The sequence below is a fragment of the Sphaerodactylus townsendi genome, unplaced genomic scaffold, assembly GCF_021028975.2.
Source record: "Sphaerodactylus townsendi isolate TG3544 unplaced genomic scaffold, MPM_Stown_v2.3 scaffold_18, whole genome shotgun sequence".
Taxonomy (NCBI): Eukaryota; Metazoa; Chordata; class Lepidosauria; order Squamata; family Sphaerodactylidae; genus Sphaerodactylus; species Sphaerodactylus townsendi.
Window position 1 is genome coordinate 2,395,424 of NW_025950341.1, and position 22,767 is coordinate 2,418,190.

Here is a 22,767-nt window from a genome sequence, read left to right on the forward strand (position 1 = left end):
ATGCAATTAATTCTACAAATGACAAGCAAAACTGTTTACCTGAAACCTCTAGCTATGCCTTTCTAAACAAAACATGGATTGTTATTCTCACACTACTACCTGAGCTCTTCTCAACCTGCTGTATTTGGTTTTGAATGAAAACAATTGCCTGACCTGCATGGACTTCTTACATGAGAAAAATCACAACAACAGTTCAATTTAAAGAAAAATCAGGAACGTTTAACACAATTTTCAATTTCAGAATGGATTTTACTGCATCTAATACAGGGTTTCAGGAGTGTAGCCATGTTGGTCTACAGCAGAAGAGCTAAATTCAGGTCTAGGAGCACATTAGAGACCAAAAGATTTTTGGGATATACACTTTCAAGAGTCAAAGCTGACACTCATGTCTAACTCTAATATAGGGCAAATTCACAACCCATCAGTGGAAAGTATTGATGGCCATGGGTCTTCATGGCTCTCCCCCCAGCACCCATTTCTATTGCTAGGAAAGTTTGCTCTTGAGAGTTGCCAGATTCATGAGGAGTAACAGTCATGGGTCAGGAGACTGTGGAGAACTGACTGTTGGACACTTACTTTGAATGGTCCTCCTCTGAGTACAGGAGGACATCTTGCTTGGATAGGTCCCATCCCTTCCTTCAGGAATTATTTCCACTTCTTGTCTCCTGTGGTGGGAGTCACCCTTCCTCAGTTCAGGTAACTCCAACAGCAGTACAACAACTTGATTAGAATTAATTGTAACTGGTGTGAAACTATGAAAATAACATCTCAGGGAAAAAAAGCAGAAAACTTAAAGAACACAGAGATGGTTTTGGGAGGACCAAGATGTCCTCCTGTCCTCAAAGGAGAAGGACCATTCATGGTAAGGATCCAACGGTCCATGCTGCCTTTGAAGCAGGAGGACATCTTACCTAGGACCTTCCAGAGCAGTGTCCCTATCTGGTGGGTAGGTCATCTGTTTGCGTCTGCAATGTATTCCTTAAGATACTTGATAATTGTATTGCTGGAGATCTTGGTCCCCAGCCTGAGTTGAGAAAGTGCAGTGAAGAAGGATTCCATCTTTCTGAAATGTTGAGTTCTCACAATAAAGGCTTCGAGGCACCTTCTAAGTGTGCCAAAGCATCTGCTTGGGATGAACAGAATTAGGGAGAAAGAAGGCAAGTAGATCTCCTGCTGCTGGCAGAACTTGAAATTTATCTTGTGAATAAATGACAGGTCAGTTCTGAAAACTACCTTGTCCTTATGAAAGGCACACAGAGGGTTGACTGTTGGGGCACTCGATTCCAGTACGCATTTGGCTGAAGTCACAGCCACCAGAAAAATGACCCTTAGTCTTAAATGCTTCAAGGAAAGCTCAAATGGTGATTTTGTCAGTGCAGTTGACATGGTATTTAATTTGGAAAAAGGTGCACCTGTGGTCTGTCTTTGAGGGGCACAATCTTGAAGAATCTATGGATGTGGGGGGTATCCCATCCTTCCAAGGAAGGAATGACAGAAGCAATAACTGCTACCTGTCTCTTGAGAGTAACAACCCTCAATATGGATTTGATGCCACCCCGTAGGAACTCCAAGATATTCCTGGTAACTGGAGCCAGTGGATCAAGTTTGTTTCTGCTAAGACTGCCACTTAGCATTTTCTGTCTTCTCTGTTTGAAGGCATGTTGACCCCTACCATGCAGAAACCTCATAAAATATAAATTAAAGCAAACTACTTTTTTCTGTTTTAGTCCAGAAAACCATACACAATTATTAAAAAGAACCAAGAGTCAGAAGATGCTGAAGGGATTCTGCTGATGGAAGGGTGGACCCAGCACTATGAAGCTGGAGCTGGGCAAAGACACTCCTCAGTTAGAGGCTGAGATCAGCCTAGCCAGGTCGAACTTTAAGTTGCAGGTTCAAAGAATCACCCAGCCAGATTGAGCTCAGTGTTGAATAGGTGCGCCTGGTCCCCGAACTCCACGTGGAATTCGGGGGCAGGGCAAACCCAGTTGAATGCTGAGCTCAGCCTGGCTGCATTCAGCATTCATTTGTGAACTCCACTCCTAACTCCATGTGCAGTTTGGGACAGGGTGCAGTTCAACTGTGGCTGCTCAGAGACTGTCGGGCACAGGTTGGCAACCCCTTCAAGGGGTTATGTCCAGGGCACGAGCCCAGCCTCAACCCACCCTAGATACGTCTCTCGATCTGACACAGACAACAGAATGTTCTTTGCTGCAACTGCGAATTAGCTATACAATCTGCTCCCCATTTGAAGGTATTTTTCTCACTAGAATGTTTCATTGTCCCGAATATCACGCTCCCAAAAGTTCCCACATTTTTCTTTGCTTGCAACTCAGTGGTAATAAACTGCATCAGCATATTTTTCAAAGTAATATGCTCTACCGTTCAGGAATTGTTTTATTTTGAAGTCATCTTTAAACGCTCGGTACGTTTCAGTTATTTAAATACCATTAAGTACATCTGCAACTAAAAAGAATATACTGTTGAGATGAAACAAAAAGAACTGGGCTGTTAGAGAATGAGGTTCCATTTCCCCGTACCATAAAGCTCATGTCAGATGAGGAGGTTCCCTTTAGTCATCATGGCTGGTAGCCAATAATAGACCTCTCCTCCATAAATCTGTTGAATCCTTTCAAAGCCATGTATCTCTGTGGCCATGACCACATCCTCTATCAATGAAGTCCACATTCCAATCACTAGTTGAGTAAAATCATGTTTCCTTTCATCCCTCCAAAATCTACTGCACATTAATTTTACAGGGTGCTCTGGAGTTCTAGTGTTTTGGAAGGAGACAAAATTTTCTCTGTTCCCTCTCTACCCTAGCTGGAGCTGACTTAGTAACTCTATCACGATGAGTGTGAAGGAAAACCTTGCTGGAATCAGGCAAATGTGTCACAGAGCCTCCGGATGTCTCTCCGGACGTCTCCGGACCCAGCCTCCCTCTTGCTGATGCAGCTGCAGAAGAGAGGCTTGTTTTTGAAAAGAAGCTTGTCTGAAAAAACTTTTTTAAAGTCCTCCCAAACATCAGGGAGGGAAGAAGCAGAGCCGGGGAGGAGGGCTGGAGCCAGAAACAGACCCTGCTTGTGCTGTTCCTTGCAAAAGCCAACTCTGTTATATCGATACACTGATATATCAAAATGAACATTAGAGAAGCAGGAAGGAGTCAGTAAGGGGAAAGGCATGGATAGCAGTGCATGGGAAGGGTGGAGCTAGGCAAGCTGGCTATGGGTGAAGGGAAGAGGTGTGCTCACTGGAAAATCTGTGAGCACACCTCTTTGTGCTCACTGGAAAATCTCCACACACTGGTGGCGAATCAAAATTAAATTTGTGCTAGAAGTGGTCTTGCTTGGTGTGCGAGACTAGATAGTGAAAGAAGGGTTTGAGGAAATACATCTGTACAAGACATCTTGCTGCAACAGACATTTTTCCTCATTGCGCAGCAGATGCCTTGTGGGTAATCAGCCAGCATCTAACAAAGTAAAGGACTTGCCTTTACTGAACAAGAATCCAACTTTCATCTGGAACACCATATGAATGAATCACAAAGGATTAAAGGATAATCAGTAGAGCTAAAGCTACCCTTAGGCATGTAGCTAAATATCAGAACATATTTTATCTCTTCCGAATCCTCCCCCCCCCCCCTTTCTGTGCAGCTTTTCCATCCAGGAGCACACCCTCAAACAGCAGCCTGTGTTTTCAGATGTAAAGATCCAGCTGGGGCCCATGTTTTGCTCACCTGTCTCCTGCCTGTTCGTGTTCCTGACTTCCAGGGATACATTTATTATGCTGCAGCAATTAACTGTTTGTACTTGCTGCATACTACGCATTGTGGAAAGTACTTCTGTGGAAAGTACATCTGTGATAAAAAATAAATTCAAGCTTTTTGGAGTAAATTCATCTGAGCTGGAAAGACTAGAGAATTTCTACAGGACTGTAAAAGTATTCAACATCATGTCTTCAGGCATGGATAAAGGTTGGACCAGAACATACATGAAATTGCCTTATACAGGGTCAGATCACTGGCTCACCAAAGTTGGTACTGTCTATTCAGAGTGGCAGTGGTTCTCTCCCAGGACTCAGACTGAGGTCTTTCACGTCACCCCCTGCCTGTTCCTTTTCACTGTAGATGTTGGGGATTGAACCTGCAACCTTCCGCATGCAAAGCAAAGGTCTGAGCCACAGCCCCTCCCTTGGCTATGAGGAAAAGGAGAGAGGCTATCAGGGCTTTCACAACAGGGAAAAAGAGATGCCTTCTGCAAGTCCTTGCAGGTTCCCTGCTCATCAGTATATCTCATGCTCACCTGTGGATACTTAAATCTGGAGACTGAAACTATGAACAGACATAACAGGTTCTTCTAAAACTTGAAGAAAGCTCCAGGTTTCCAGAAAAACCTGAAATCTATAAAAAATGCTGGGTATAAATGAAGCAAATAATAAATACAGCTGGACATGGGAAAGCACATAAAAGGTAGGTGCTTGGTAAGTAGGTGCTTGGTAAGTGGGAGGGAGGGAGGGAGGGAGGGAGGGAGGGAGGAAGGAAGGAAGGAAGGAAGGAAGGAAGGAAGGAAGGAAGGAAGGAAGGAAGGAAGGAAGGAAGGAAGGAAGGAAGGAAGGAAGGAAGGAAGGAAGGAAGGAAGGAAGGAAGGAAGGAAGGAAGGAAGGAAGGAAGGAAGGAAGGAAAAGTGAGGATGATATGGGGCTGTCGGGTGGAGGTAAAAAATGTAGGGAGGGGGTACGTGAGCAAGTGAGGTCTGCCCACAAATAAGCAGGTAAGGGGGCAGATAAAGTTAGGTTGACTGGTGGGTGGGAAGGTAAGAAGGAAGCAGGAAACAGGGAAAAGCTGTGGGGAGTGCCAGGGAAAGTAGAGGGGAAATAGGGCAAGAGGATTATAAGAAATGTCCACTGCAAGTCCATGTGGGTCCCCTACTTGTCCTCTCTAATGTCAGTCTGACTTCTCAGACAAAATTAAATATTAGAGCTCTTACAAGCAAGCATCAGAGGGTTAATATTTCCTTTGCATGTACAGCGGGATGGAAATTACTCTTCACTGACCTTGCTTTAAACAAGATGAACAAGTTAAAATATTTATCTTGAAATAAACTTTCTTGTACAATGGATCTATACAAATTCAAAAGACTGAATTCCCTTTCTTACCTCAAAGCACAAATGATTCACTGTAAGCACTGCCACCTATAATTTGGCAGTGAGTAGATTTTTTCCATATTACCCAGGTCTGTTTGGGAAAGGGATCATGATATATGGAGGTGGTAAAGCATGTTTATAAGATTTGGAAAGATCATTTGCTTATATCAGCATGAAACTCAAAAACTGGGGACTCTGAAGAACTCTTGGCACAAAACCCAAGTTCTTGCTATTGTTGAACTTCAAAGTCTGATTCTTCATTTTTTACTTGGGGACCCATCAGTCATGTCTAAACATTAAAGCCAATAATTTTACAACTTCATTGGGAAAAAGGAGTCCATTCAATTAATAAGTTGAAACAAATGTGCTGTTAGATCGAAGAGGTTATGCTTCGACTAAGAGCAAAAAGTAACAACAACATCAACAACTAATATCAGATTCTGGCAATTCCTATCAAGTTAATTTAGGAAACTATCTGATCAGTAATAATACCAAATCTTATCTGTCAGTACCATGAAACACTCCATTTCTATGAGTGTAGACAGAGTGTTTTATTTCTTCCATACCTTTTTTCTCCTTCTGCAAAAATTCCCCTAAAAGTGTCTGCATGCTTGATTTACATTTTTGCCGAGATGTTGTTGGTTCTTACAAGTTGGTATCTTCCTGGATACTGGCTTTGAAGTGGGAGATTGCCAAGAAGATGGCCTGGTTTTCCAATGGGTTTATCAGGAGTACTCTAACTTGAGCAGTTTCCTTCTCAATTTCGAGGCAGTCAACCATAGTTCGTGTGGTCCGATGAACTACTGGCCCCTGGGTTAACATGTCTGCTGAAGAGTGGAGAACCACAGTTTCCTTGACCAGTATGGGGTTATGACTATCACGTTGAACATCTTGACTCTGTGCAGAAGTTTAGATATTACTGGAGTGGAGGGTGGGCATAAAGTAGACTCTGGGCCAAGGGGCTATGTCCATCTCCTCTAATTGCTGATGTACATTTTGGTCAATATATGGTCGGTCTGTATTAGGAGGTGATGGTGTTGAATTTGAGCCTTGAAGTGTTGGAGAACTTGGAGGATGGTCCGAATTTCAAGTTTATGGGGAGTTTCACCTCTGTGGGTGACCACCGTCCCTGGGCTTGTTGATTGTTGCTCCCCAGCCATACACTCTTGTGACGATGAATACCTGGATTCGCAATGGAACATTTCCCTTCCAGTAAGTTTGGTAAATGGGTCCATCACTGGAGGGCACTCTTAATCTCAATAGGGATCAGGAGTGATCTGTCTTTGTGATGCATGATGTTCATTTGATATGGACAGATGAACTTCTGAAGGGTTCTGGAGTTCAGGCGTGCCTGCTGGAGACAATCTATGGCAGAAATCAGGGTGCCCATAAGCTTGACCAACTACATCAATGAATATTTCCTGCTTTGAGTAACTGAAGCCATCTGAATGATCTTCTGTGCCTTGGAGTTTGGCAAGAACAGCGAATTGCAAGTTGTATCCACCATGACATCCAGGTATTCCAGTATTTGTACTGGGGAGAGGGAGCTCTTTTGGAAGTTCACCACGAAGCCATGGTCCTGAAGTACACTGATGGTTGTATGAGTGTCTCTGATTGCCTGCTCTAGGTAGGGGTGAATGTTTACCCTCATCTTCCTCAGGGAAACAATTGGAGAAAGCAAAAGCTTGCAGAAGACTCTTGGGGTGGTAAAGAGGCAGAAGGGAAGGGCCCTGAAGTGGAAGTGGTCATGACTGTGTGTGCATCAAAGTAACCTGTGGTGTGCAGTGAGGCCTCCTGAACATGCAGTGAGGCCTCCTGAAGGCCCACGATGATAAGAAATCGCCTGCTTGAAGTTCTTCCATTATGGACCTCCATTTGGAAATGACGCAATTTAATGAACTTGTTCAAGTATTTCAGGTCCAATATTGCTCACCAGTCCCCGTTGCTCTTGGGGACTATGAAGAATACTGAATATATACCCTGCCTTGGGTGTAGGAACTGGCTCGATTGCTCTGATTTGGAGGAGGTGAAGAATTGCAGCCTTTGTCTTGAAAAAATTATCCCTGTGTTTTGGAACAGGAGAGTAAATAAGACATGCAGGGAGAGGGGAAGAAAATTAGAAGGAGTATCCCTTGGAGACAACCTTTAAGGCCTACTTAAAGGGCTGCCTTAGTGTGCTATGTTCTAGCCAGATGAGTACCCGGGTTACTGCTGCAGGGATCTGTTTATATAGTCTGCCAGTTCAGCAAATTGGGAGTGAGAAAACATGATTTGGGGGTTACTCACAAGGGATAGTAATCTCTGTAGTCTGGGAGATTTCAAGGTATCACCTGACAGTTGGCAACCCTACTGAATACCCACCAATCCAACCCCCAGAAGGAAGAGAGAAATCCTGTCGCTCAGTTTGAGAACCACTAAAATAGAACACGAGCTTCAAAACAGTTGTTTTTAGGCTTACACTCCAGAAACTGCGAAATTCTCAGCTACAGATTTTTTTACTTCAATTCCTGCACTGAACATTTTAAACCAAGCACAAAATAAACAAAGACACCAGCCTGAGAATTCAATTTGCTAGCTCTCTGAAGACTGATTAACTTCACTGTGTCTGAACGGTCCAATCCTGAGCAGAAATTGTAATTTTTGAATCTACAGTGTTAATCAGTGTTCAGCACTGGAGTCACCTGCCCAAGCACTATGTGGCTGAACAGCTTCATGATGCAGAAATATTATAGTCTGAACAATTGTGTCCACCACTTTCTGGTCCTAGATACATGCAGAATCCTGCAAAAAATGCTGCTAGGATGCTGTCCAAAACAAAATTGCCAACAGCTGGTGTGAAGGAATCCCTTCTGTTACCCCTCTAATACCAAGCCCCTAGCAATTCCTTTTGCTAAATAAATGGAAAAAATATAATTAGTAACACTGTCGGTTTGATTGTCACAAACATCATGGGGAGAAAAAAACACAATGCAAAATCCAGACATAGGGACCACGGAGAATGTCAAAAGCAGCAGATGCCTCCACTCACAAACAGATGTCCATCACACTTAAAACAAGAAATCCTCTTAATTTTATTAGAAATAGCTGTCCTCATTCCCTTCTCAGTGTCCTCTCTAGTCTCCTAACCTTTCCAAATTTAAGGGATTTGTCTCCTGCTTTTCCTAGACTCAAGATGGAGAACAATATGGAAAATACAATAAAAGCAACTAGTTTTTATCTCCTGCTGCTGCTTCTGCTTTACTAATATAGAAAAGCTTTTGTCACAGAACCATAAAGGTGGAAGGGGCCATATAGGAGATATAGTCCAACCCCCTGCTCAATGCAAGATCGGCATAGAGCATCCAGTTGCTGCTTGAAGAGAGGAGAAGCTCACCACCTCCCTAGGCAGGTGATTCCATTGCTGAAGTATTCTTAGGCCCTTTCCACATGGGCGCTGAGTGGGGCAGCATTGGCAGAGGAAACAGCCAGTGCCGATCACTTGCCCCCAGGACCGTTACATGGGCCCGGTCTCGGCAGGGCGCAGGGCGAACATGGCGCAGCCTTCGCGACTGGGCTTAGCTGCCACGAACACCTTTTAGACTCTCCTTCTTCTCCTGGCTGCTGGTGCATTGCGGAGGCCTGGGGACACCCCCCCCCCGGCCTGAGCGATGGCTCTGGAGTCACAGGCCGGGGGGGGGGGTGTCCTCTGGCCTCTCCAACATGCCGGTAGTCAGGAGAAGAAGGTAAGGCATTCGGGGAAGGCAGGGAGGGGAATGGCGCCTTCCACTCACTGCGTAGGGTGGAAGGCACCACTGTTGAAAAACCTTTCTCCTGGAGCGAGGTTCAACAGTGGCGTCTTCGCGCCGCTTGAGCGTTCCCAGCATGGCGCTGCTGGGTTGCAGCAGTGCCTGCTGTGCAAACACCACCCTAGGGACAGCGTTTTTAGCGTCCCTGGGGGGCTGTTATCCACCTGGGCCTGTAATTTTTATCCATCCCGGACTGTATTAGATGCTAACACCATTGCTCCAAAAATCAGATCATCTCCACATCACGGCTCTCTCTGTTCCCCTACTGAACAAGGGTAAGCCAAGAGAATACCAGGAGAACGTACTACTTGACACCATTCATCCAGCTTAAAGCACAGTAGTTCAGCTTTACGTATTTACTGCCCTTGAAAGGTTTCTCCTGCAAGCCAGTTGCCATCTAAGGCTTTCCCCATGATGTACTAGTAGCAGCAGAGAGAAACCCTAAATGCAGCTGCTGCTAAAACCTAAGTGTAATAACTCCCCAGCTCCTGGAACCAAAAGAGTTTAGAACTTTACTGGAACAAAGACAAGGCCTGGTCTGGACCCTAAAAGGCTGTAATCAGCTGCAGCTTACAACCAAGATAATAAGTAAAAGATGAAGTTAAAGCTAAGACTTTTCTCCTTAAAGGACTGTGTTAAAATAACTATGAAAGCCAACAAGGAAACATCATCAAATTCATATCTCCCTAGGATATAACACTAAAAGAACAAAGAACTTCTGAAGTATGGCATTTCTAGAAATCAGGGGATAATATCTCCAGTAAATAGATCCACCAGTAGATAGATTCCTTGGACTTCTTTCTTCCCAGACTCTCAACGTAGATGAAGTAGTTAATAAAATAAAGCTCAGATTAGCCTGCCTGGAAGAAATTTAAAGCATTCTAAGCTCAAATTCTACAGAAAGCCCTAGTTCAAATATTCACATCTGTGATAATGGCCTCCCTGTGGTGAAGACGGGGGTCTTGGGAGTGCAGCCAATTGAACACCATGCAAATGGAATTGTGTGTGAGCTGCAACTGCGTAGGCATTTTGCCCATACTGAATTATCCCTTCCCATCCCAAACAGGGATATGTGCCACCATCTGGCTCACATATTATGTCATTAATGTGGTGTAGGTGTATGTGCTTCAGCCTAGTCCTAGTCCCAGTCACGTGAAAGATGCCTCCACATGTCTGAGCTTGGTCAATGTATCGTCAGTATTCACTTTTGAGTTCCCAGTTGTTCAAAGCCTGAGCAGAGGTTCATTCTACCAGTGAACCAACCAAATGCAAAGTGTAATCCTTAGCTCACTGCCAAATAAAGCCCAATTAGATGGTTTATATGACTGTTTGAGGCTTTATAAACTCAACTCCATTAGGTAATACAGAGTCTCAAAGCAACAAACCAGTAAGAACTCATTGGGAAAGACAAATGCCAAGTGATATAAATATACTATCAATCTCGTTTTACCTTTCTCAGAGGTAACATTGTATGCAAAAATGCCATTAGTACTGCAATTAAACCAGTCCTGTTATGAATGTTAAATAGGATATTATGATGCACTGTTACCAAGCTAAAACAATGAGTTCTTTGACAAGTGAAAATTAATGTGTCTATATAACTTCATGCCTTATTTATGCTAATCTCATACTTGCACGTTGGAGGGAGGAAGGTATCTTCAGCAAGGGTTCTACCTAGGGATGCCAGGTCTCCTGTGCTTGGGAGGTCTCTCAGCAATTCCCTCTGAAACCTGCTGGTGTCTCAGGGCACTAGTGGAAGGACACCGGGGGCGTGGTGGTGGTGGTGGTGTCTTCATGCTTCTGCATTCCCCAGAAGTAGCTCTAGCATTCCAGAAAAATTCTAACATAAAACCATACAATTTTTGCAACATGCTAGAGAACCCCCTGTGCAACTTTCAGTTTAAGCTGGAAGTGGTATAGGCATGCCAAAATGGTGCTGCTGCTCCAGGCCCTGCCCCCCCCACCCCAAATCCAGGTGTTGTAGGCTTTGGCTTAGTGGCAACCCTAGTTCTACCACCTCCTTTCCAGAGTTATATTTATATACCACCCCCTGTACAGCAAAGGCACACTTTAAAAGTCATTCACTCAAAATAGCTGTTGACAATAAATATTTGAGCAGCTGGCAATTTGAGGTGTTCTGACCTGACATGCTGCTTAAGATTTGAGGGGGGGGGGGGGTGAGAGAAGGGAATTAGGCCTTACAGTGAAAACAAACAAAAACAAGGAGCTTAAAAAACTTATACCAGTCACAGGAAACTGAAACAAGCAAACAAAGAAACTTCTGCACACGGGGAGGAACTAAGGTATACAGTGTGATTATATGTCTGTCCATAGAATATGACAGCACTTTGTCTAGACTACACAGAGCAATACTAACACAGAAGAACACATCCCTCCTTTCTCTCCTGTAAGGACAGTAGTGCTAGCACATTTTGCTTGGGACAGAAAGAGGAGAATCAGTTACCCTTGACTCCACCTTTCTCATTGGAGCCAGGGAAAGAATGATGCTGCTTGAAGTTCAACAGCTCTTATGATTCTTTCAAGGTAGGCAATGACAAGGACACAAAACTATTATAAGTTTGCAATATGAACACACCGTGAGACATAACAAACCCAAAATAATACAGGAGAGAGTTAATCAGTGGGTGTTGGGTTTTTTTTTTAAGTCTTTCTACTAGGCAATCCAGATTTTGCATCAAAGCAAGCTGAATTATGTGGCCTTTATACATCATGCAAATTAACAGATTTGCAGATTTTCTCTAATTTTCCATAATTTATTCTACTTTTGCCCACTAGAAGAGTGGGCAAAATATTATGTAGCTCTACAAAAGAACTACTCCCAATCTCTGGAAATCTATTGAATTCAACTGTCTTTCTTCTAACACACCTGGAATCAATTTTTTTTGCAAGTATAAGGTCAAAAAACTTGCTTAAAAAAAATTTAAGATGAATTCTGTTCCCTTCCTGCTTTCCTGACTGTGAACACAGAACACTGGCAATTACGCAAGTACCAATTGGGGGAAAACCCAAACTGAAATGCTAAAAAAAAATTAGCCCTTATTTACAAACAAATGACTAAACATTGATTTCTGTGAATTCTCTGCAGTAAGCACACTACACATCCTGAACTGTTTGACTTTGCACTCTTTAAAACACAGGGTGGGAACACAGAGAGTAAATAATGACAGCCATATCCTTAAATGCAGGTAGTTTCCTTCTCAAAAGGCAATAAATTCCTATGTGGCTAACAGCTCCTTTGCTCACAAACACATTCATCACAAGCCAAACTGTATTACAACTTGCAGAGGGATTGAATACAAATGCCCAGTCTGCTGGAGCCCACTTCACAGTATCGAGAGCAGGATAATTCATAAAGACAGGCAGGGGAAGGTAGCGTTTGGCACTTTCCCTGTGAGCTATAAATAGTGGTGGCATTTTCAAGAAAGCTCTTCTTCAGCACACTACATGTTCCGTGCACTACATATTTCATTACAGACGCAGTGCCATGTCCAAACAGTTAAATAAGTGATAACGTTGAACACTTACCAAGTTTTCCTGATTTCTGGCAGCTATTTTCTGATCATCTTCTCCCCCGTTCTTCATGTATTTGACCTCTTCCACAGGTTTGATCCTATACTCATCTGAGAAGTAATAAAAAACACATACATTAAGAACAGTTGCAGAACCTAGAGTGCTGAACAAATGAAATAGGAGACAGCAATAGCAAGGAATACCGCCCTCCTCGTCACAAAGACCTAATAAGTTCAAATGGTCATTGTCTAATGAAAGCATTCTCTTCTGGAGCCCCCACTGCTCTTGGGACAGTTAGAACAAAATGACTTTGTTACAAGAACCTTAAGAACTCCTCCTCAAGATATAGTTTTGAATGGGTACATTAATGGGTACAACTCCCCAGGATAACTTCCCTAGGTATTCATAAAAGGTGGGAGGAGAAAACTGGTATAAGTTACAGAGGCACCCGGACGTCAAAGCAAGATGAGGCGGTTTCCTCAATTAAAGGATTTCTAGAACTATAATAGGTAGCAGATTGGAAGACAGAGGGCCTCCATGATGTGATTAGCCCCAAGTACTCGACCCTGCCCCCCTCTGCATGTTCAGTCAGTGTGTGGAGAATGAGAGTAGGCATGAGTGTACTAGCTCTGCCCCCTGATCTGCATAAGTGCAATTGGAACAACTGGCACTAGAAGACTCGCTGACAGGCCTAGCCTAGATGACGTGTAGTGCCATCACAGCTGCTGGTTCCAGACAATCCATTCAGTGGCTGCTGAGTGGCTCATCAGGGCCCAATGATGGGCATCATCGTGCGAGCTGAGTGCATTCCCACTGAACAACCCACACAGCCCAGTAGCACGGCTGAGCAGTTGTGCAGTTCGCTTTCCCAGGCAGTCCAATGTCAATGCCATGTCCATCAAACATTAAACAACTTGCCCTGCCCAGGCCCCATGTCACTAGGAGATGAGTCATTATGGTCTCCTAGTCCCACCCTGTTAGTATTCACATATTTTCCATTGGCAGTGATCCTAGGAATGGATGCCCCACAAATGGCAAGCATCTACTGATTTTGTTTTAAAACCACTGTGATGAGTTTCAAATGTTTACCTAGGAGCAGCAGTGGCGTAAGAGGTTAAGAGCTCGTGTATCTAATCTGGAGGAACTGGGTTTGATTCCCAGTTCTGCCGCCTGAGCTGTGGAGGCTTATCTGGGGAATTCAGATTAGCCTGTACACTCCCACACACGCCAGCTGGGTGACCTTGGGCTAGTCACGGCTTCTCGGAGCTCTCTCAGCCCCACCTACCTCACAGGGCATTTGTTGTGAGGGGGGAAGGGCAAGGAGATTGTAAGCCCCTTTGAGCCTCCTGCAGGAGAGAAAGGGGGGATATAAATCCAAACTCTTCTTCTTCTAAATATTGCCTTGTGATGTACATTTATGTGTGATAATATGTAAAGGAGAAAGGCTCAGATTCCAGAAAAAGAAGAAGAGTTTGCACTTATATCTCACTTTTCTCTCCTGTAAGGAGAGGGACTTACCAACTCCTTTCCCTTCCTCTCCCCACAACACACACCTTGTGAGATAGGTGGGGCTCAGAAACTTCCGAAGAACTGTAACTAGCCCTTAACTGTAACTGTAACTCAACAGGCTTCATGTGTAGGAGTGGGGAAACAAATGAAGTTCACTGAATAAGAGTTTGCCACTCATGTGAAGGAGTGGGGAATCAAATCCAGTTCTCCAGATTAGAGTCCACCTGCTCTTATCCACTACACCACGCTAGTTTTCATGTGGTCCATGTTAATTTAAACAAATAGCGAAATACAGCAAACTCTAATCCTTAAGAAATTTACATGAAATACAACTGAAATAGCTAAATAAAAGCAACAAGCATTTCAGTTGCACTGCATTTCTTTGTAGAGCTAGGGGAATGGAGATGATGGGAAACATTAACCTAAGCTCTTCTTTACTCTGATGATGATAATCAATAACTACCATAAAACACAGGCATTTTATTCAAGAAGTTTCCCATATACATATCAGTAACCTTTAAAATAGCCTTGTAAGATTGGGGAAAACGATACTGCTATTTCTGCAAAAAGGGCCAGAGAGGCATGAGGGGGAGGCTGGCTCTCAGACGACCCAACATGTTTACAGCTGAAGTGACGTTTGACTGAGACATATTCATCTTCAGCCACTACAGTTACTAGACAAAGAAGCACATCATTCATCCATTTTCTTAGCTATATTATACATTTCAAATATACTCTCCCGCTGAGGCTCGATACAGATAGTAAACATTCCATAACGGATATCACAATCATACATTCTTAAAAATAGGTGACTTTCTCCATGCCTATCCTGGGCCCTTTCCTGATGGCTCTGAGTTCCAATATGTTGATGCTCATAATCTTTTCCTTTGATGCCCATGTGCCTTGGGCAGAACAGCCAAGCAGCGACGATGATGAGATGGTGTGGAGAAATGAGAAGGCCAAGGGCCCTGATCACCTCAGGAGTCTCACACAGCCAGACATAGTCATGTGCTATATTTTAATATGATGGTGGGACTGTATCTCTGTAGTATGAATGGGGGTGGCAGCAGAGGGGAATTTGTGTGTGTGTGTGTGTGTGTGTGTGTGTGTGTGTGTGTGTGTGTGTGTGTGTGTGTGTGACTGCTGTCTGCAAGAAGAAGGAGAAAGTCCCTGCTCCTACAGACCAATGCCTCAGCAGTCAGAATTATATTATGTCCGCTTCCCCTCCGCTGAAACATTAACTACTACTACCTTCACATGAGTTCAGAAAATTTCTATTCTAGCACATAAATTTAGGTTTGTCACAGCAAAGATGGGGGGGGGGGGTTTAAATGGATGTTGTCAAGATAAAGAATCACTAGACTGAATGAAAATAAACTCCCTGTGGAGCAAACAAAAGCATCTTCCAGGTAGACACTGTTAAGAGAAAGGTCTGACTAATTATGACCCCCTCCTGCAAAGAGTGCAAGATGAATCACAGAACAAAATGAAGTCCGCATTGAAAGGAGCCCAAACCTTCAATCTCAAGGATCAGGCCTTCGTGTTTACAAGACTACTGTTTCTATTCAAATGCCAACATTCACAGAGTTCAAGCTCATCATTCAGTGGATGCCACATCAAGCAATGACAACAGCAATCTCACATTATAGACTTGGTGCCAAGACAGATATCTAAATGTGCAGCATAAAATGTGTATTCAGATGGTCCAAAACAGGAGTCTCCACTGTGATGTCCGGAGGCACCATGGTGCCTACTGACATCTTTCCTGGCACCTGCCAAGTGTTTTTAGAAAGTGGGCAGGGTTAGCTGCTTTGACAGCAGTAGCACCTCATAACAAGTATCTTCACAATGTGACTGAAGGCCGGCTTTGTAAATGCAAGAAGATATTTGTAAACAATACATTCATTTTAAAATGCATCATTTTAATCAGAGCTTCTCTCTGAAATTTTGAAGAACTCTTAGGTTTATGCATAATTTCACTCCCTGACATTTTGTGGTTGGCTTTATCCAGAGGTGGGATCCAACCAGTTCTCACCACTTCTCTAGAAGTGGTTACTAATTTTTTCTGAGTGCCGAGAAGGGGTTACTAAAGCAACCTCCCTGCCCAATAGGGACTGGAGGTGCATGTGTGCAGCGGCGCCACTGTTTGAATCCCACCACCCTCGGAACCTGTTATTAAAATTTTTGGATCCCACCACTGGCTTTGTCTCCTGCAACAGCAAATACTTAATTTTACCTCTTCAGCTACTAATGCAGCCAAAGTTAAAGTCAATGCAACAGAAAACCCTCTAATTATTAAACTTGGCAGGTGCTTTTTCTGAGTTTTGTATGACTTCTATGAATTGAAGTAAATTCTGTATTGAAATAAAGAATCTTTGTCATTTGAGTCCTGATGTCTGGGACTAATTTGAAGTAACTGCTTACTATACAGTTAGATCAGAATTAGAATTAAAATAGGGACACCAGTCAAATATTGCCAACTGACTGCTTATTAAAGCAGTCGAGTATTCAATGGAGCAAAAGAGGCCCTTACATAGGCAATAACAATACATTTGAAATAGAAGTGCAACAATATCTCATAACAAATAAAGAAGTGGGAGCTCCTTGCTCCCAGTCTAGTAAGTTGTCTAGGTATACACAGGCATGCACACAAATAAGCATTCACCTGTCCAGCCCCACTAACAATAAAACGGATCTATTTTATGTTTATTCTTTGTGTCTCAGTTTAATTTTAGAAGCTTTGTAACTGGGCTATCATAGGGCACTGGGATAAAGGCTTACCCCATCCAGGGCCCTTTCCGCACTGTAGGATTTGACCTTAGTTTAACGTAGGTCCAACCCGGGTACTCCGCACAGCCGTAGAGTTCGACTCATGTCTGTCTCTGCTCCCCCACCCGGTCAAATTTTCAAGCTCGACTGGGAGGAACAACTTTTTGGCGAACCCAGGTTGCACTCAAGCCGAAGCCAGAACAGTGCGGAATCTCCCTCGCCTCAACTCTCCAGGCCAGCCTATCACAGTGTACTATTTGGCCATGCGCAGATCGGGAGACTTGCGACGGCGAAAAGCGCGCCTTAAAAAAAACACCTTGTGCATGAAGTAACAGCCAGAAATTGTAACAGTTATCCCGCATCTCTGTGGGTTGGCCAATCAAACACGCTCCCTGCCACCCTCCCCTCCCTCCCTCCTTTCTGGTGGCATGTTCTGACGGGGGTGGCAAAACGGAAAAAAAAGGGACGCGCACTCACGTTTCCCGCCATAGAACGGCAGCCAATCGGGAATGAGGAGCGAAAGATGCGAGGAGGTAATCCCACCCTCTGAACTCAGCTCCGGAGAGATGACCCAGATGCTGTACGGAGTAACAGCAGAGTCGAGCTCAAGTAACGATTTCTGCGGACACGAGTCGAACCTAGGTCGTCTCTGCTGTGCGGAAAGCGTCTAAAAGGTCTGTTCAAGGTCTGAGTATCATTCAGATACATCCACATTTGCCCAGCATCATTAATTTAAAGTGCAGTTGTAAACAGTTACCCCATTCTACATGAAAGTCACTGGGTTTCAAGAGTGTGCCTCTGGTGAGGAATTGCCCTGTTAAGGAACTCAGGTTTTGATAATGAGTATCTTTGTTAATCCTTGGTCAGCATTTTTTTAAAGTGAGCAGTCAATTTATCTGCTTTTTTCAGAGTGCTTTTTAAAATTACTATTCCTACACTAAATTCTATATTTTTTAAAATCTATTCACGTTATTGTGACCATGGCTGATATATCACATGTGCATTCATTAAAGCAACCGTTGAAAAAGTTTATTTTCTGTAAAGTCAAACAAATTACATTTCTGGGATTGCTCCAATGCTACTTCCAGCAATAATTTGAATTGCAATTTCCTACATCTCCCTCCCGTTTATAAATAAAATAATTTCCCGCATTTCCAGTCAATTTGAGAGATATATTAGATATCAAACCTGACTCTGGTCTTGTACCCAATTATTCAAATGCTGTTTCAATCCACATAAGTTCTTAGCACTGTATTTGGGCGATGTTTCATGTGAAAATATTGAAACTGACAAATGTACACCATCCATCTTCATAACTGTACCTTTTTGTATTATTCGCAATTCAGAATAACCAAGACTATCCTCAAGAACAAAGTAATTGAGTAGTATTAAATGCAGAATCCTCTACATAATTTATTTAAAAGGTTTGTGGAATCATCACAATATTATTTCTCAGCATAAAATGCGGAAAATCAAGAGAAAACTGGCTCCTTAAGTCTTAATTTAAGTCCTTTGCCCAATCAAACCAAGGATCAACTTAGCCCATCCAGCCATCGTCACCAATGCCCAGCCTCAGGAAATGAACTGGGAGGGCACGTATGGTTAAATTAATCTGGTTAAATTACCAACAGTTCATTGCATTCTCTACCTCTGCCTTTTGGTAAGCAATTTAAACCCTGAAACTGGCAAACCATTTACAGCCTCACACTCACCAGCTGCAATATGAATATAATACTAAACAACTTTACAGTTCTGATGTACTAATAATTATTCTGTACAAAAGTAGAGACCAAGATCTTCAATAAAGCATCACCCTAACAGCTGCTGTAGCTAAAAACTCTTAAAAATAGTGCCTCAGACCTGAGAAGCAGCTCCCTTTCAAGTGCAGGTCCTTGTTCTCCACTGTCTGCAATATGGAGATAACAGTGACCCACCATACAGAGCTGCTGCAAGCTTTATGAAGGTAACATATACAGAGTATTTCAACCTTCTGAAGACCCATACAATAACAAAACACTAAAACATTATCACGCTTGGCCAGAACAGGGCCAGAACGGGGCAACCAGAATGACCTCTGCCTTTTCGGCCCTGATGTGCCTTACTAGCTTTGGGATCACTGGTGTTGGGGGGAACGCATAGAGGAGGTCCTGTGGCCATGGAGCGATCAGTGCGTCCACCTCTTGAGTGAGGTGATGAGCGGATCTGGAGAAGAAGTTCGGAAGTTGCACACTCTCCGCCGTGGCGAACAGGTCCACACTTGGAAAGCCGAGCTGGGATATGATCTGTTGGAACGCCCTCCTGTTGAGTGACCACTCGGCAGGGGAAACCGTTTGCCAGCTCAGCCAGTCCACACTCGAATTGAGTTTCCCTTTGATATGTTCCGCCTGTAGGCTCAGAACATTCTTCTCTGCCCAGTTGAGGATCTTGATGGCCTCCTTGTTCAGACGGGACAAGCATGATCCTCCTTGATGGTTCAGGTAGGTTTTGGCAGCCACGTCGGTTCTGATCAGAACATGATGCCTGGTCACTTTGGCACTGAAGTGTTGCAGGGCCAAGAAGATGGCCCATATCTCAAGAAGATTGATAGGAAGAGGCGACAATGGCCCAAGCCCTGTACGAATTCCTCTTCTAGAGTGGCTCCCCAGCCCTGGAGACTGGTGTCTGTAAATATCTGAATGACTGGTTTGTCTGCGTAGATCTTGCCCTGAGAGAGGTGGGGTCTGAGGGTCCACCATTGAAGGTATGTTTTGAGAGACTGAGGAATGCTGAGTGATCTGTCTCTCTTCTGGAGAATCTCCCATTGATAAGGGCGTAGGAAGAACTGCAGACTCCTGGAGTGGAACCTGCTCCATTGGATCATATCGAAGGTGGCCGTCATAACTCCTAGAAGTTTGGAGAAGAACAGGAGAGAGGATCTCTTGGACTTGATGGCGATGCCTACCATGCTGATGATCTTCTGAATCTTGTCCTCTGGGACAAAGAGAGAGTTCTGCACCATGTCAATTCGGGCCCCAAGGTGGATCAACTGTTGTGTGGGATGTAAGTGACTCTTCTCCCTGTTGATCAGGAACCCGTGAGATTGTAACACCTGCATGGTGATATTCAGGTCTTGTAGGGCTGCCGACTCAGACTTGGACCTTATCAGTAAATCGTCCAGGTAGGGGTGAATGTGCACCCCCTGTCGGGGAAGCAGAGTTATGGGCCCTAGGAGAAGCTTGGAGAAAACTCTTGGAGCGGTGGCCAACCCAAATGGCAAGGCCCTGAACTGGAAGTATTGATCCCCTAGATTGAACTGGAGGAACCTGCAGTGAGCGGGTCGAATTGGCACGTGCAGGTAGGCTTCCGTAAGGTCCAGGGATGTGAGAAAGTCCCCTGGCCGGAAGGCTTCCGTGATGGACCTCAGAGACTCCATCTTGAATTTCTTTAGTACGATGTACTTGTTCACGGTGCGAAGGTTGAGTATGGCCCGCCAGTCCCCGTTCTTCTTGGGAACCGTAAATAAGTGAGAGTAGTGCTCTGTAAGGTTGGGTCCGGCTTTATGGTCAAGAGGTGTTTGACGGCAGCGCGTGTTCTGTTCACCTTCTCTGGTCTGGAACTGATTGGAGATGGGAGGAAGTTGGGTGGAGGTAGGCAGTGGAACTCTATGGTGTAGCCCAGAGATACCACCTCTTGTGACCAGGCATCAATGTGGTCCCCTCTCCACTGAGCCCAGAAGCTGAGAAGGCGAGCCCCCACTGGCAGATCGTGGGAGTCAGGATCTGGGTGTGGGATCGGGTCTGGGGGTTTTGTCGAACTTGTTCTGCGTTCTGAAACCTCCCCTCCGACGAAAGAAGCCCCTATTCTGCCAGGAGGAATTACAGTTCTCCCTGGGGGGGGCGTTGAAAATATTTTGTGACCGAAAGTTACTTCTGGGCCATGAGAGGTCCCCCCCTGGGCGAACGGACTTGGGCATGGTCTTCTTGTGATCCTTGAATTCCACCAGGATGTCATCAAGTTCTTTGCCGAAGAGTCTACCTCCTTGGAAGGAGTATGTGGCAACAATGGACTTGGATTGGTTGTCGGCCTGCCAGGACCTAAGCCAGGCATTGCGTCTGGCCACCACGTTGGTGGCCATGGAGCGGGAAGAGAGAATCAGAGCATCCAGAGTGGCATCTGCAATGAAAGAAGCAGCAATTCTTACTCTCTCTAGGCTGTCTCTGACTCCCCGGGCTTCTGGGGTGAGGAGTTCCATGATGCGGCCGAGCCATACGAGGATGGCTCTGGATACAGTGGATGCCGGGGCGATGGCCTTCATGGACAATGCCAATGATTCATGAGAGCGTCTGAGGGCTGCCTCGGATCTTTTATCCAGAGGGTCCTTGAGGCTGCCCTCCCCATCCTTAGATAGCAAACCTGAAGATTGTATGGCTACAATGGGGGCGTCTACTAAGGGGACCTTGAGGAGGTCCTCAACAAACTCCAGCACTGCATATAACTTGCGTGCATTGGAAAGGAGGTGTTTGTTAGAAGCTGGGGTCTCCCATTCTTTCTTAATCTTTTTGATGAAATATTCAGGGAGAGGGAGGATGGACTTAGATGGTTTGTCCTGGGGGAAAAAATTCTTGCTGCCCTTGGGGCAGCCTTTGATGGTGGGAGCAGTGTCAGAAGTGGAAGGTTGGTTGGATTCCTTCTCATGAAGCTCCAAGGCAGCCACCGTTTTGGCAATCAAGAACTCTAAATCCTCAGAGTTAAAGCATTTAAAGGACTGATCTTAGGGAGCCTCAATGGCTTCCTCGTTGTCCAAAAAGCGCTCCATGGATTCTGGATCAGGACCTTCAACCGGGGGGGGGGGTCTGCTCTTACAACTGAGGAGGATGGGAGTGCGCACACCGGGAACCTAGGATAACCCCTAGTGTGCCCTTGGCCTGAGGAGTGGGGCGCTGGTGCGTTAGAGGGAGGCGGAGTACCAGTAGCCCTGGATCCCCTACCCTGCAGATATACTTCTATATGTTCCTCAATAGCTCTTTGAAAGGCTGAGGGAAACTCATTGGGAGACCAGGTCTGCCCATCTCTGAGGGAGACAGTGAGAGCTAACTGCCTTTTGCTGTTGGGGGAATCCCCCCCCCCACCTCCGGAACGCTCTTGCCTGTATGAGGAAGCGACGGATGATCGAGCGCCAACACTACCGCTGCGTTGGGGCTGATGCGGGGGTTTCGTTGGCTGCGGTCTGCTGGAGCTGTGGGAGGAAGCATGGGACGGCGCATTGCCTGTTGGCGGTTTCCCCTGCTTTGCCGAAGGACCAGAAGGGCTGCTGCGGTTCGCATGCTTGCTGCCTGCAGATGGAGCCGATTTCCCCTTCTTCGCCAGCGGCCCTCTAAGTCCGCTGTTGCTGGCGTGTTTCCCGCCAGAAAGGGACGCGCCGCGGCAGGCTGCCTCAGCCTCGGCCTCCAAAAGGGTCGGGCCTGCCGCGAGAGAAGTGGCGATGGAGGAGGAATGACTGTTGTCGGTGGCAAGGAGAGTCTTCTTAGAAGCCCTGGTGGCTCCTCCATGGAAGGTCTCCTTGGGGGGAGAAAACTCCTGATCCGCCATTTTGGCGGGAAAAGAGGAGAGGAAAAAGGGCAGGAAAGGGGGGAGAAACGAGGGGATTAGAAGAAATCCCCAAGCCTCCTTCAAAGAGTAGTGAGATAGTGAACAGAGAAGAATAGGACAAAAAGTCGCTAGGAAAGGACAGGGAAAGCAAAAAAAAAAAAAAGCGAGCTAAGCTAAGGAGCCCAAAGGATCCGTGCGCTCCCTGTTCAGGCAGGAAATAGAACTGGGAAAGTAAGGAGTCCTAGCCTGAACAGGAAGTGACGTTTTTGATCCTGCCTCCCTGAGAGGGGGTGGAAATCACTCACCGAGAAGGTCTTTGCCTCCAAGAAAAATAACCTACTGGTCCATTTTAAAATAATGGGTTTAAAAGGTATTTTCTGATTTCTGGGGGGCATATGGAATAGTTGCCATGATTCCATATTGCAACAAAAGGAGAAGCATTGTGGAGCAATTTTAACATGCA

The 22,767-nt window shown here is 45.0% G+C and overlaps 1 protein-coding gene across 5 annotated transcripts in view; it reads right to left on the reverse strand.

Annotated features, from left to right (window-relative positions):
• Positions 1 to 22,767, reverse strand: part of CUNH1orf21 (chromosome unknown C1orf21 homolog) — a 175,882-nt gene that overhangs the window by 55,811 nt on the left and 97,304 nt on the right. For all 5 annotated transcript variants that reach the window (XM_048482511.1, XM_048482507.1, XM_048482509.1 and 2 more), the window contains exon 3: positions 12,474 to 12,568. In XM_048482511.1, coding sequence (XP_048338468.1) covers positions 12,474 to 12,568 — 95 coding nt within the window. The remainder of the gene's footprint in view (positions 1 to 12,473; positions 12,569 to 22,767) is intronic.